The sequence below is a fragment of the Numenius arquata genome, chromosome 3 (genome assembly GCF_964106895.1).
Source record: "Numenius arquata chromosome 3, bNumArq3.hap1.1, whole genome shotgun sequence".
NCBI lineage: Eukaryota > Metazoa > Chordata > Aves > Charadriiformes > Scolopacidae > Numenius > Numenius arquata.
The window spans coordinates 44,450,108-44,463,401 of record NC_133578.1 but is presented as its reverse complement, the minus strand read 5'-3'; the positions used below and the strand labels follow the sequence as shown (position 1 = coordinate 44,463,401).

General features: G+C 39.7%; 1 protein-coding gene across 2 annotated transcripts in view; it reads right to left on the bottom strand.

Moving 5' to 3' along the window:
- Window positions 1-13,294, bottom strand: part of DIP2A (disco interacting protein 2 homolog A) — a 150,781-nt gene that overhangs the window by 11,300 nt on the left and 126,187 nt on the right. Inside the window, exons 26-34 of one of the 2 annotated variants that reach the window (XM_074145921.1) lie at window positions 10,959-11,082; window positions 10,042-10,163; window positions 9,615-9,726; window positions 9,294-9,403; window positions 8,674-8,804; window positions 6,813-6,981; window positions 5,514-5,684; window positions 3,377-3,406; window positions 2,279-2,340 (exon numbers count right to left, since the gene is read on the bottom strand). In XM_074145921.1, the coding sequence (XP_074002022.1) occupies window positions 2,279-2,340; window positions 3,377-3,406; window positions 5,514-5,684; window positions 6,813-6,981; window positions 8,674-8,804; window positions 9,294-9,403; window positions 9,615-9,726; window positions 10,042-10,163; window positions 10,959-11,082 (1,031 nt within the window). The remainder of the gene's footprint in view (window positions 1-2,278; window positions 2,341-3,376; window positions 3,407-5,513; window positions 5,685-6,812; window positions 6,982-8,673; window positions 8,805-9,293; window positions 9,404-9,614; window positions 9,727-10,041; window positions 10,164-10,958; window positions 11,083-13,294) is intronic. The other variant, XM_074145922.1, reaches the window with a different exon arrangement.

The window sequence follows — 13,294 nt, the reverse complement described above, 5'->3', positions numbered from 1 at the left end:
CCTTCTGTGGTTACCAACCTATCACTATTCCTGATGTCATCACCACATGTGTTACCATCCCCCACTTCTTCTGAGACAACAGGCCGCAAGACCTTGCTAGTGCTTTTATCCACTAGCACTGGTAATCTGCTCCCAGGCTCCTCTTTAGCAATCCCAGTTTCATCCCCATCCCCCTTCAAACCTAGTTTAAAGCCCTTTCAATGAGCCCTGCTAATTCTTGCCCCAGTATTCTTCTTCCCCTTTGGGTAAGGCTTCCCCCACCAGTTGCCAGCAGGCCTGGTGTCCTGTAGATCATCCCATGATCAAAAAAACCAAAGTCCTGCCAGTTACACCAGCCTCGGAGCCAGGAGTTCATCTGCTGGCTCTTCCTGTTTATCCTCTCATCAATTCCTGCAAGTGGTGGGATAGAGGAGAACACAACTTGTGCTCCTGATCCCTTAAACAGCCGTCCAAGGGCCCTAAAGTCTCTCTTCATTGCCCTTGGACTATTGGTAGCTACCTCGTCGCTGCCTACTTGAAATACTAGTAATGGATAGTAATCTGAGGGCTGGACCAGGGTAGGGAGATTTTTCTGTATATCCTTAATTCTGGCCCCAGGGAGGCAGCTGACTTCTCTGTGGGATGGATCCGGTCTGCAAATGGGGCCTTCTGTTCCCCGCAGAAGGGAGTCACCCACCACAATTACCTTTCTTGTTTTCTTTGTTGATTTGTTGAGGAAGTTGTAAGGTGTGGGGGTGGGTGGCTGGCTCTGGGCAGCTCACTGCATGGGTTTTCATCTCCATCCTCATTTACCTAACCCCTGGATATCCAAAGCCCCATACCTATTGTGCAAGTGCAGCTGGGAAGGAGAGGGGGGCTGGGAGGGGTTTTGCTTGGGCCTCCAAGGAGGGACCTGCCTCCATTCTCCATTGTCCCTTAAGTCCCTCCCTTCTGCCTGGTAACAGGCGGAAAGGAGATCATCCACTTCTTGTGGAGCCTCTATCCATGCCTTTGCCTCAGGGTACAGCTCCACTGATCTACTTCACTTTCACGTCTCTGATGCTTCTAAGTCTTTCTGCCTCTTCCTTCAGTTCCACCACCTGCCTGAGCAGGCAGTTTATTTGATCATAGCGCACACGGGCGGTGTCACCGATTCCCTTGGGAACAAGTGCCAGGCTCAGGCATTCACTGCAGCCGGAGACCTGCACAGACACGTCTTTTTGCGAGAGCTTGGTCTGAGTTCCCACATTCCTCCTTGTGGCGCATTTATCAGGTGCCGGGGCCACGTTCTCCTCCGGCGCCGGGAGGGGACCGACCCCTGCTAGCTGCTTCCCTCACGCTCTGCGCACGTGCGCCTGCGCGCTGATACGCTCACTCGCGCCCGGCACGTGCTCTGCCCCTGCCGCGGCTCGCCCGGCCCGCCCCCAGGCACGTCAGCCTCTCGGCTCCCTCGCGAGATTCCCGACTCGCTTCGGGTCTCTCCGCTCTCCCTCGGCTTCTCCGTCTCCGGGACGCCCCCTCTCCGTCTCGATCTAGCTCAAATGTAAATCCGCAGCACTCACCGCTGCCGCTTGTCGCTCTCCGCGTGGTCTTGAGTTGGTTTGGTCTGACGGGAGCGGAGGAGGGAACACTAAGGGAGATTCTAACTGTACTTTTTCCACTACCTAAAGGATTGTTAGAGAGAAGATGGAGACAGATTTCTTGGAGTTGCACACCATTAGAAGAGGCCAGGGGCATGGAGGATGGGAAATGCCAGTAAGGAAAAGTTCCCCAGAGCCGAGTGTCAGTCTCAGCACATAACACTCGGAGAGGAGGGGGATCTCCATTCTTGGAGATTTTCTGTACTGAACTTGTCCTGGCCCTCAGTAATCTGATGAAGCCTTGAAGCTTGTCCTGCTTTGAGCAGGAGGTTTCATGAGGGATATCCAGAGATCCCACCCACCCTAACTGTTTCTGTGATTCTACTGACTAACCAGCCAATTGGCAAGGTCACCTTTTGCTAATGGTCCGGTTACGTAGGAAACAGCTAATAAGCCTAGATTATACACGACTGATGAACAGACAGGCAGCTAGGTGAGGGTCTAGAAAGTAACAGCAGAACAAGTGATGGAGGAAGAGATGCTGGACCGCTTCCAGCACACAGCTGTCATTAAAGGATTCTCTAGGGTGGGGTTCCTTGTATACAGTGATAAGGGATTAGCTACTGCTAAGAATATTTCAACATACCAATGCAATGCAATGAGGTTGAACTTTCTCCTCTACAGTCATTAAATAGTTAATGCTTTAAAATAATTTGTACCTGTCATGTCGAAGTGCTCTCATATCTACGTAGACTGTTGTTGGATCTGGTCCTGCTGTTCCCTAAGATTAAGAAAGAAAAACCAAATTCAACAGAAGCCAGAAAATCCTGCTTTCATTCTCACAGCCACATAAATTCACAAATTCCTCTCCCTTTTTTACTGACACATAAGGCATTGCCCTAATCTATGAGAAACACAGTAGAACAGCTCCCCTTTCTAGAGTGACTGCCATAAACCTTTGCTGTTTTATGGAATCAGTAAATGAACGCACAAGTGAAGGATGTCTTTATACAGGTAAGTCTTAAGTTTTTAAATTTTTATTTTGGTAAGCACCTCCTCTAAAAACTACATAGCAAGTGTAAGCATCCACCTAGGTGGGCCTAAACCCTTTCACAAAGCTCAACTGTTAAACTCTGTAACGGTTTCGTCAACTGCGAAGAAAAACACCCCAACATTTAACTAAAACATAACTCCAACCAATGTGTATCTTTTCAGGGCTCCTGCTAGAAACAGCCTCGGCAAAGCTCTGTTGCACTGAGAGGTTTCCCATTTCTCAACATGGGAACAGGGGACCATTTTTTTTTACCCCAGCAGAATTTAATCTTGACAACTGGAAACTACATATGAAATGCATATTTAAGATAAAAAATAGGCAAGGTTTTGGTGACTAAACCTATAGTATGACCCCTGTAGCATGGTTTCTCATTTCAGAAATACTTGAAATGAGGCCACTTTGCCACCAGCTCAAGATTGCAGTGCTGGAGAAAGTAACAATGTCTTTATAATGACATTCCTTTGTACTTTTGTAGCACTGCTAAGGCTCAGTGACACGGATAGCCACACCAGAGGAATGCTATGATCTTTATCTTTAGGAATATACCATTTTAATCATAGCTATACCCCCTTTCTGGCTTGTCTGAGAAAGAGGTTTTGTACTTCAGTTACAAATGTTCTTTGTGAGTAAAATTGAACTTCTTTAGAAAAAAAATGATCTGTTTCAAATTAAAATTCTCTCAAATGGCATACATTCATTATAGAGTAATACCACTGACCCAGACAGACTTTAGGACATTACAAGCACACATGCATCACTATACCTGTTCAGCCAGCTTGCTCAGCCTGTTTGGCTGACAGTGGGACCACAAACAGAAGAAACAGAGGCCATCAAAGTGTGTGAAACAGAGAGAAAGGGGAAAAAAGAAAATACAAACAAAGAGGCACTGGAAACATAAGATACACAGAATAAGACAGAAAACAAAACTCATACTGTTTTAGGGTGAAAAGAAATTTTTCATTTCAGATTACTTAAGGGCTTGGCAATTTTAAGTGGTTCATTGGGAAAAATGCAAGTCCTAGTCAATAAACAAGAAGAGGTTTACGACTGATCATATGTAATGCCTGTTGCTTTATCACAAATCCCTCCTCATCTGTAAGTATCTAAGGGCTGCTTGGGCCTTCAGAAACACCATCTCAGTAAGCCAATCCAGTAAGGCTGGAAGATGCTATGTATTTGTATGCATGCTAACTTGTACCAAATACCAATTCAGTTTGGCTATTGATCTACATTAATTTAAATTCAATGATTTAAAAAAAGTCAAATACAGGTATTGTTTTGGAAGAATGGGGGAAAGGGTTTTTAAAAAAAAAAAAAAAAAAACAAACAGTAAAAAAAGGGCTCAAAAATGAAGACCAGAAATGAAAACGGTATAAAATGGAAGTGAATTTAATCTGCCCAGCAGCCCTACACTCTTCACAGTTTTCTTGAGTACTTCTCAAATTGCAATTTAACATTCTGTAGAATAAACATTTTTTCCCCTTTGTACAGTCTGAACAACAAAAATCCAAAACTGGCTTTTAAAATTCTTATTTAGGCAGGCAATTCAGAAAGATATTCTTTCACACTTGGCATCTGAAATGTTTTATTCAATTAATTTAAAAACTTTCTGTACAGTCCTCTTAATTTCATCTATATCCTTCCTATTTTTCCATCTACCAATTCATAAAATTGATCTGGATGCATTTCTTTATAACCATTTACCTCGAGGTTGTTAAAAACTTTTTCTCCTTTAACATGTGTGAAAGAAACTATAGAAACTAAAGAAACAATTATGAATGGCAACATATTTAAGAAGCTCATGTCCCAAAACATCTACCTCGTAGGAAATCAAGAACATTAATATATATTCTGAGAGTTAAAAAGAGCTTTCCTTCACCTGGTGGCATCAGAAAGAAAAAAAAAAAAAAAGAAAAAAAAGTTTTGCAGAAGCATGGTAGCAATCTTAATTGAATCTTTTGTTTTTTGTTGTTGTGTAATTCATACCAATAAAATTGAAATTAAAATTTACAATTACACACATAGTTAATACATATGCCATGTATGAAATTCCTCACATAAAAAGCGATATACTATCACATCTGAAACTTGAGCAGTTTATCTATTATTCAAGAATTATTCAAAAGCCAGGGTGCTTTGCCATTTTCTAGACCATACTTAGTACCTGATTTTCAGGTGAGTTGTGGAAGAATTTTTTTTTTCCCCTCTCCTAACTAGAAAAAGAAACATCTCATTAAGAAAAGTTAGATTTAATCTGGTTAAATTAGACATACAAGATAATGTCAACTGAATACTAAACTATCACACAGTATGTTGTTATCTCCAGTCTGTGAAGTAGGGCTGTGTACCTTACGTGCATAATTCTCCCCCTTAAAGCTTTAAATTTATACCTTTAGTTGAAAAAAAAAATCCAGCTCTTACATGAGGTGAAACAAATGTATCTGCATGTTGATAATACTCATTTGAGATCTTTAAAAGTAAAAAAAACCCGCCAACCTTGTCAATTTTCCTGGGTCTTATGTGAGGAACTCTGTCTTCCATTTAATGCCACATACACAATAAGCTATTTTCAAACAGACAAGATCTGAATCACACAAAAGCTGAAATAGCACTGCTTGAAATATTTAATATGTTTATGAACATGAAGCTGTGTATTTAATTTAATACTGCTCCTCCGTAGGAAGGAAACAAGTTTCAATACTGACCCCCTGTATTAGGAAGGCAAATCAATTGGTCAATGAGTACAGAAAAGTGAAATCATAATCCATGTCTTCAAGGTTTATTTTATTTGGTGCTGAAGCAAGCAAGCAATAGAATCTAGTGATTTAAAAAAATTACATAGAGCTGAACATGATTTCCTATAAAGTTCCCAGCATAAGGAATAAACAGTTTAATCTCACCTGTAAGCAAATCGCTATGTTGACCCTGCACCCAAACGTAGTGCTCACTGCACGAGCAGAGAGGCCCAGGTCTTTGAATAACTTAGAGAAAGACTGTGTTAATGTAATCCTTGGTCTCTCCTCTGCAACCACCATGCACGTTCGCACGCAGGACAGGTTAACTCCTTTCATCTGAGAAGTGGAGTGAAGAAAACACCAATGTTTTAAATTTGAATAGAAATCAGCCGTTTTAATTTGTGGAATAGATGGACTTTAAAAACACTAGAATAACTGGCATGAACTGGTTAAACAATATAGACAAGGACTGCACTCAGTTTGGCTCTATCCACCCAGGACAACCCCTTAAAATTGTGCCAAGAATCTTTGTGGCAGGGTTTGATGCACAAAATGTCGTTGTGTCACAGGCCTGGGTTCACAAGAGACCCGCTCACTCCCAGTGTTGTGCAGTTCAGATGTAGGCAGCGTTCAAGACATGATTAGCTCTCATCTGTGGGAATGTGAACCTGTACCAACTGGCTGAGGGCCAGGATTCCCTTAAACAAGGTCCAGGAGAACAGAGGGACAGAGTTTTTTGTCTATTCTGAGAATACGAATAAGCACAATGTAGCTGCTTTCTTGTGCACAACAAGCTGTCAGACGTTCCCAGTGGAAGTCCTGAGCAGCTTAGTTACTACAGCTGTGGAAACTCTCCTACCATTAAGACAGATGCGGCTTTTCAAGGACTTCAAGTTTCAGTAAAGACGTTTTCAGTAAAGAGATAAATGGATATATTAGCGAGTAATTGCTGCTGTTAGGAAGATTACATCCATTTCAGAACTCAATACGTTTGGTGTCCAGAGATCTGAAAGCAGGTGAGACTTGCCAGGTTTTGGGGAGCTTTGTGTTTTGGTTTTTTTTTTTTTTTTTTGGAGGGGGGAGGTTTTTTGGTTTTGGGGGTTTAGTGGGGCTTTGGGGCTTTTTCTTTTTTGGTATGAGTTTTAGTTCGTTGGTTGTTCGTTTGTTTTTTTTTTTGTTGCAGACAAGAAAAAGTTGATAGGCTTGCTACATATTCTGCCCAAAATCTCAGAAATACCCGGTGGCACAAATAAGTAAAGTTGAAAACATAAGACCTCTTTTTTTCCCCACTAGAAACTTGACAGCTGAAACTTCCAGCAATCTCAACATTTTCCAAAAACCAAGTCATAATGAAAGGCTTTCAAAGAACCACATATTGCCCACCTTCTAAAAGCCAAAACGAAACAGTTTTAGAAAGTTACATGTATTTGTCTGTCAGTAAACTGAAAAATTAAGTCCACTCACTCGGAGTATATCAGTCTGTGTTCCAAGTCCTTTGGTGCACATCTCCATCACAGAGTAAGAGCAGAACGTGACACGCACTTTATATTGACTTACAGCAGACAACCACAGAGACACATTGCTCTCCAGTTCCAGAGGAGGGACTAGAATAGACTGATGACCCGAATATACACTAGGGAGATAAAGAAAAAGGAACATGAAAAACTTCAAGCCAGTGTAAAAAAGCCAAAAGTCATAAAGTCACAATGAAGAAAATACAGAAAAACCGAGAGCTTGGTATCTATTGGAACTTCAGCTTATCTTCTCCACAGAGAGCAAGTATTTCGCAGTTAGCCAAGAACTATGGGCTTGAGTTAAGTCACAAACATTAAGATGAGTATATTTGTCCTGCAGTAAATTGTGTTGAACTACTGAAATTACTCAAATACTCAATGGAAAATACTCAATGCCTTGAATATACAGAACATCTGACACTAAAACGTTAGGATTTGAGATATCATTCCAGTTACAATTGGTACAATTTTCCTGAGTCATTCTAGGTTTGAGTGAAATGAGTCTCTTTAGCACCTATATTGCACCGTTCAAGTTTTTTGTGCAATTTTCTAGCCTTTGCCATATGGGTATCAGTTTTTAAACAGTGTTTATGTTAAATATTTAACCTGGATACCAGTTAACATGAGTGGACAGAAAGTCGTACCACCTTTTAATTTTTATTTTTTTAAAATTATTACATATTCATTTCAAGACACTAAACACTATGACCATACAGTCTTAAATGGCCAAATGTTTTTTTGATCAGTTACTATCAACAAATCAGTGACACACTCCTCTGTAAAACCAGGCTTAGATAAACCAATGCATTTTGAAAAAATAAAAGCAACTCTAATTACTTCTAACAAGTAGCTTGACACGTTTGTCATTTCTCCTAAGTAGAGCTGATGTGTTTTTGTAATGGGCAATACGATGAGGGGGTTTTGTTTTCTGTTTAAACATACTGAAATAGAAAAAAAAAAAAATCATTCTGTAATAAAACAGTCTTTCACATTAAAACAAAGCTGCAACTCAGATGAAAAAAGCCACCTTGTATTAATCGTATAGAAAGCATGACACACGTAGTTCCCTTTCCTAAAAATATTTTAAATCCATTGAGATTTTAATTCTTCCATCACTGAGGTTTCTTCTCCCTTCACCCTGCCTCACTTTATTGATGATATAAATCATTTGATGTTACCAAAGTTACATTTTTTGTTTTCCTTCAGTACACTTCCTTTCCAGTTGAGGAAACTGGAGAGGGAAGGTAAAGGTTAACTACAGTAAAATTAACTTTATCCGTTTACAAAATAACCTTTCATATTCAGTTTCTGCATTTTTAAAATGAAATATCTAAAACACTATTAAGTCTTTGTTTCAAAAGGCAAAACCAGGAAAATTTTGCAGCTTTGCAAAATGTGCTGTATTATAGTAGTTATCTGATTTAATCAATTCAGGTCTCATTTATTTTAAGAATCATTTAATTGCTTCCTTTAGCAACATTTTTTAGAGCATACCAATCTTGTAGTCAAACACCTTAAGGGTTTTGTAAAAAAGATACTGTTTAATCTCAAAAGACTTTGAAAGGATTTATTTAGTCAACGTGAAATAGACAGTGAAGTCCTTTATTTCCTAGATTTGTTATCTAATTAATTCCCCTTCCAAAACCCAAGGTACTCAGGTAACTAAATGAATTTTGTTACCAAAAAGGTATTTTATGAAATATATATATAAAGGTTAATTTTTGTTTCTCTGACAGTTTCATCCACAACTGTTCCACTGGATTCTAGAGAAGGCTGGGAACAAATGAGAAAACCTACGACTCAAATGATACCTGCACAAGCACCACAGCGCAAATCCCAAGCCACAGTAAGGGTCAAGGCAGATGGCAATCTGACGTGAAGGGTACAGCTCACACTGTAGCTTTATAGAGCGACATAAGGCACTTGTAGCTGCATGTGACATCTGTAAGAGGAAAACAGGCACTCTCAGAGACTTTTTAAAAAAAAGGGTTATCACATGTAATAATTGATAGAAAAGTTTATTTTAGAAGATGTGGCAACACATAGTGGTTTGGATTTTTTTAAGCACCTTTAAAAGAGGAAAGGGATATGAGGCCAAAATTTCACAGGTACTTTTCATGCTATTGGCAAATGATATCTGTCATGACATCAAATGATGACAAATGACACGACATCTCTATGATAAATCACAAACAAAAACATTCATGAACTTTACCACAAACATGTGGCTCACATAAAGCCAGTAAGACTGAATGCTTTCAAAATGTGTGTAAAGAAATTTTGAGGTCATGCAAATTTAAAAATAAGCTTTCTGAACACCCAAGGTGGTCCACTTACATTTTTGTATTCCTTCTCTGGCAGGAGGAATGAATGCTAAATATGCCTATATATAAGGAAACAAAGTATAATAATTTCTCTCTTGTTACTCTACCTTTACTCCTGCTAATATACCAGTAGTAGACACACTAAAGTCCAAGTATGCCAACATATCTGGAGATGTAGGTCTGAAAATAGTAGCCAGCTTCTTTTTAGGCATCTCATCTATTTAAAATACATAAAAAGAGAAAGAGCACCATATTATTATTTTGGAAAAAGAGCACAGGACAAAAATGTATCTTTACCAGATGCTTTCTATAGTTTCTAGACAGCTATTTCAATGCACTGGATCCATTCAATTAGGCAATTATGGTATAAAAAAATAAATAAATCAGTCTTCAAACTACATTTTGGCCAGTGGGCAAACATTCTGTACCTGTATCCAAAATAGCGGGCCATGTTTTAATATCTACAGCTGTTGCAGCTTCCTTGGACTTCAGCAGTTTCATTATTGCTTGTGTGGTCAGTATACACGCAGACTTACTGACCTGTAAAAGACACAGCATTAAAAACGTTTATAAAACTAGTGAATGAATGCTCAAGTGATTTCGTATCTCTCCAGATGAGATAACCATTAACCTGAATAGATGAAGAAAAACACTGGAAACAGAGCAAAATAAATTACAACAACAGAAAGAACTTTTTAAACAAGTTTCTGAAAAAGTATTTATTGACTCAGATACAGCATACTGGCTTTTTTTTCCTAACTTATTTTACAATGACTGTGGTAAAGCAATTTATCAGGCTGCATCAACCATGCTACACCCACCAAAAGCATTTGGAGAGGACTGTCTTATACATACCTCTACAATCATTTTGACAGTGGGCAGAGTGGTAGCAAGATTCTGTGGATGAGGTGGGCGAACGGTGACAGGTATACAGCCGGCATATAAGCAGCCATAGAAAGTTGCTATCAAGTCTACTCCTGTAAAGAATATTTGTGAAATTAAAGCCATTTTTATCAGAACAAAAAGTCAATCTCTTTCATCTAAATCAAAATACACATTTTATTAAGATGTAAGGAATTGTCACAAAGGTTATCTTCAAATCAACAGGCTGTTCTTGGCCATGCCCAATTCCGTAAGGTTAAGTTAGCAAAAATTATTCAAACTCTACAAACTTTACATTTGTCGGGATATATTTTCATGGACAGGTAGCATAAAAAACCAAAAATAACAAAATAAGGTATTGTAGCTTATTAAGATCACAACTCAGATTCTATTAAAAGGCGTACATTTGTTTTTCACAATTTTCATTCTGCAATATGCTATCATCCTACTTTTATGAGGTAATACTTGTTTCCTGAGGTACACTTGAAAATATGTACTAGTAATGCAAGTCTGGGGTCCAGATTTCACTTTTAGAGACAGCCATTCAGGAAAGCAAGGGTGTTCATACACCTACATCCCTAATCTAGCTTTTGACGGATACATATGCAGTTTTATTCCATACTCTGAGGCTGAAAAACTACAATCTTTCACGTGGTTTAAATCAAACTACTCTTGCGTAACTGCCCAGACGCTGAGAGCAGTTAGATGAAATGTTTGCTTGGAGAAGTGACTTGATAATAAAACGCCAAAAAGGAAGTCTGTTCCTTGAAATACTAAGTCATTGCCGTATACCGCTATATTAAATGGATGTTTGAATGCTCTATCTTGGCAAGAGTTGTTTATTTTCTTGTGACATCTGACTTGGATTTTTGCTGTCCGTACTGTCCTACCTGGAGGAAAAACCAGGGCCACATGGTCACCAACATTCAGCCGTCCTTTCTCCATCAGTGCAACTGCAACTCTCTCTGCTCTCTTGTGCAACTGTACGCAGGATGCAGTGCTAGCTACAGCGCCCTGCACAATACAAAAGCAACATCAGAAAAATTTGTGGAGAGCAGTTTGAAACTGAAAAAAGTACATGCTGCAGATGAAATATTTCACTGTCCTTATTTTAACAATACAGCAAACACTTTTAAAGACTCTGTCTCGGTGTTTTAGAAACCACGCTGCTGGTACCATGGACTTTTAGAATGCCAGAGAATTTTATATGTATTATTTTGAACATCACACAGTGAAGCAGCTTCTAAATGTATTTGGTACCACAAAGAGTACCTTACAAATATTTGAAATTTCACAGTCCAAGGGAGAAAACACAGTTGCAGTAGTAGTAGTAACACAATTGTTTTAGCAGCAATTCAAGCACTGCATCAGCTTTACCCTACAACGCACAGGCAATCCTCTAGATGCTTTCACAATTAGCAGTCTTAAAAGAGCAAAGGGGACTCTGCTGATGTCTTTGGTATAGATATTCTTTTAAAGGGTCATAGAAGCACCCTGAGCTGTGGTTGGTATGCAGTGTCACTTCTGCTTCAGTGCATCTACTGTCCATCTCGTAGAAAGTGTATTTCCCACAACTATGCAATTAGAAAGTCTTCACATGGATGCAGCTGTATCTTTGGATTGCTTAGGCCATCGCGAAGTCACGGGGACTCCAAAAGGCTTAGTCCAGTTTTTGATGTGAAGACAGAAAACAACCTTTTGCTATCCAGCCTAGGAAGCAATGCCTTAGCCTTGAGCCTGTGAGGTTGGGATGTATCTTGTTTTTTCCAAGACTGCAATCTGAATCAAGAAAAAAAGGTGGGACAACCACCTCAGAGGGAAATAAACAGTCAGAGACTGAATCAAGCCTCCCGCTGTACAGATAAAGATTATCACAGCAAATGTTTGCTATAGAAGTATTCAGTTTCAAGTCCAGGATGAGATGCCACATGTAATCATCAGCCCAAGTGCACGGCTGCCTGATCCAAGGCCCAGTTTGACGAAGGATGGCACTGGCACTCTGCTCAATTCTACTAAGGAAACTGTTGTTAAAGTCTGGGAGCTAAGTCATGCAAAGTAAGAACAGTAAATACAGTGTATTGTTGACATAGGAACAGTAGCAGCTCAAGGACTTGGGAGAAGAATATTGACATAAAAAGGTGCAAAACAGAAGGGTTTCTCATGGACAGCTGTGAACACATTAATGTTTAGCATTGTAGCTTATTAGTCCCCAACTATTTAAGACATGCATTCACCAACAGATAATTTCTTTGTGCCTAAATTTTATGGGTTTTTTTTGCAGTCTCCTTGTGAAGGGTAAATGTTGCCTGAATGAAGTGACCCAGAAAGGGGCTTCTTCATACTGGAAAACTTCCCTCAAAAGCCTCTTTACTCCGAGAGAAGAGTAAACCAATTATGTGGCTTTTAATAATAACCATATCGAAGAAGTTTCTTCTGCTAAAACAGGGTCTCATGAGAAAACTCAGAACTTTGAACAATGTCCTAAGCCATTTTGCCTGTGTGAATGAGACCCTTAAAAGCAAATCCTTTACTTCCCAAGGACTCTGCTGGACCTTCTGAAAGCACACTCCCTATCTCACATGTCTGTAGTTCAGCACAGCACAGGATAAACCCCATTTGTCACTGGGCTGTTACTGTCACTGGAAGGGTAGCCACTGAGTACAGGCTCAAACAAAAATTCATCAGCTGTGCCTCCTGGAAGGAAAGAAGGGGAATAAAAAAGTGCTAGAACAGCAGTAGAAGAATCTAAACTATTTGAGCTTTCTGAAATATGCACAGCAGTAGTGCTTCTCAAGCCCTGGGAGGCTGAAATACTGAGGAACATACAAAAGTGCACATTTTTTCACACCCTTTTACAGAATGTTGGATACACAGGGCACGTGAATGCTTCAGAACTACTGAGAGTCACATGCAGAGCAGAGTGGCTATGAGCAAAAATTACGTACTTACTATAGAAACGTGATTGTTGCTTTGTTATATGCCATAAGGGCTCAGACAGCCCTTGAATAAAAGAAGTATATAGAGTCTATAAGTACCTAAAGGCTGTACTCCAAAACGGAAGCTTTTACTTGTTCGTGTACGAGTGACTGTAAGTGCCATCCCTTTAGGGGGCAGAGCGCAGCTGATGATAAAGCATCAGTGTCTCCTGAAGGGTTTGCAATGCTCCAATGAATCCAGAACTGTGCCAAGGGTTCTCTATGTAGGCTCTAGATCTTCTAATTAAAAA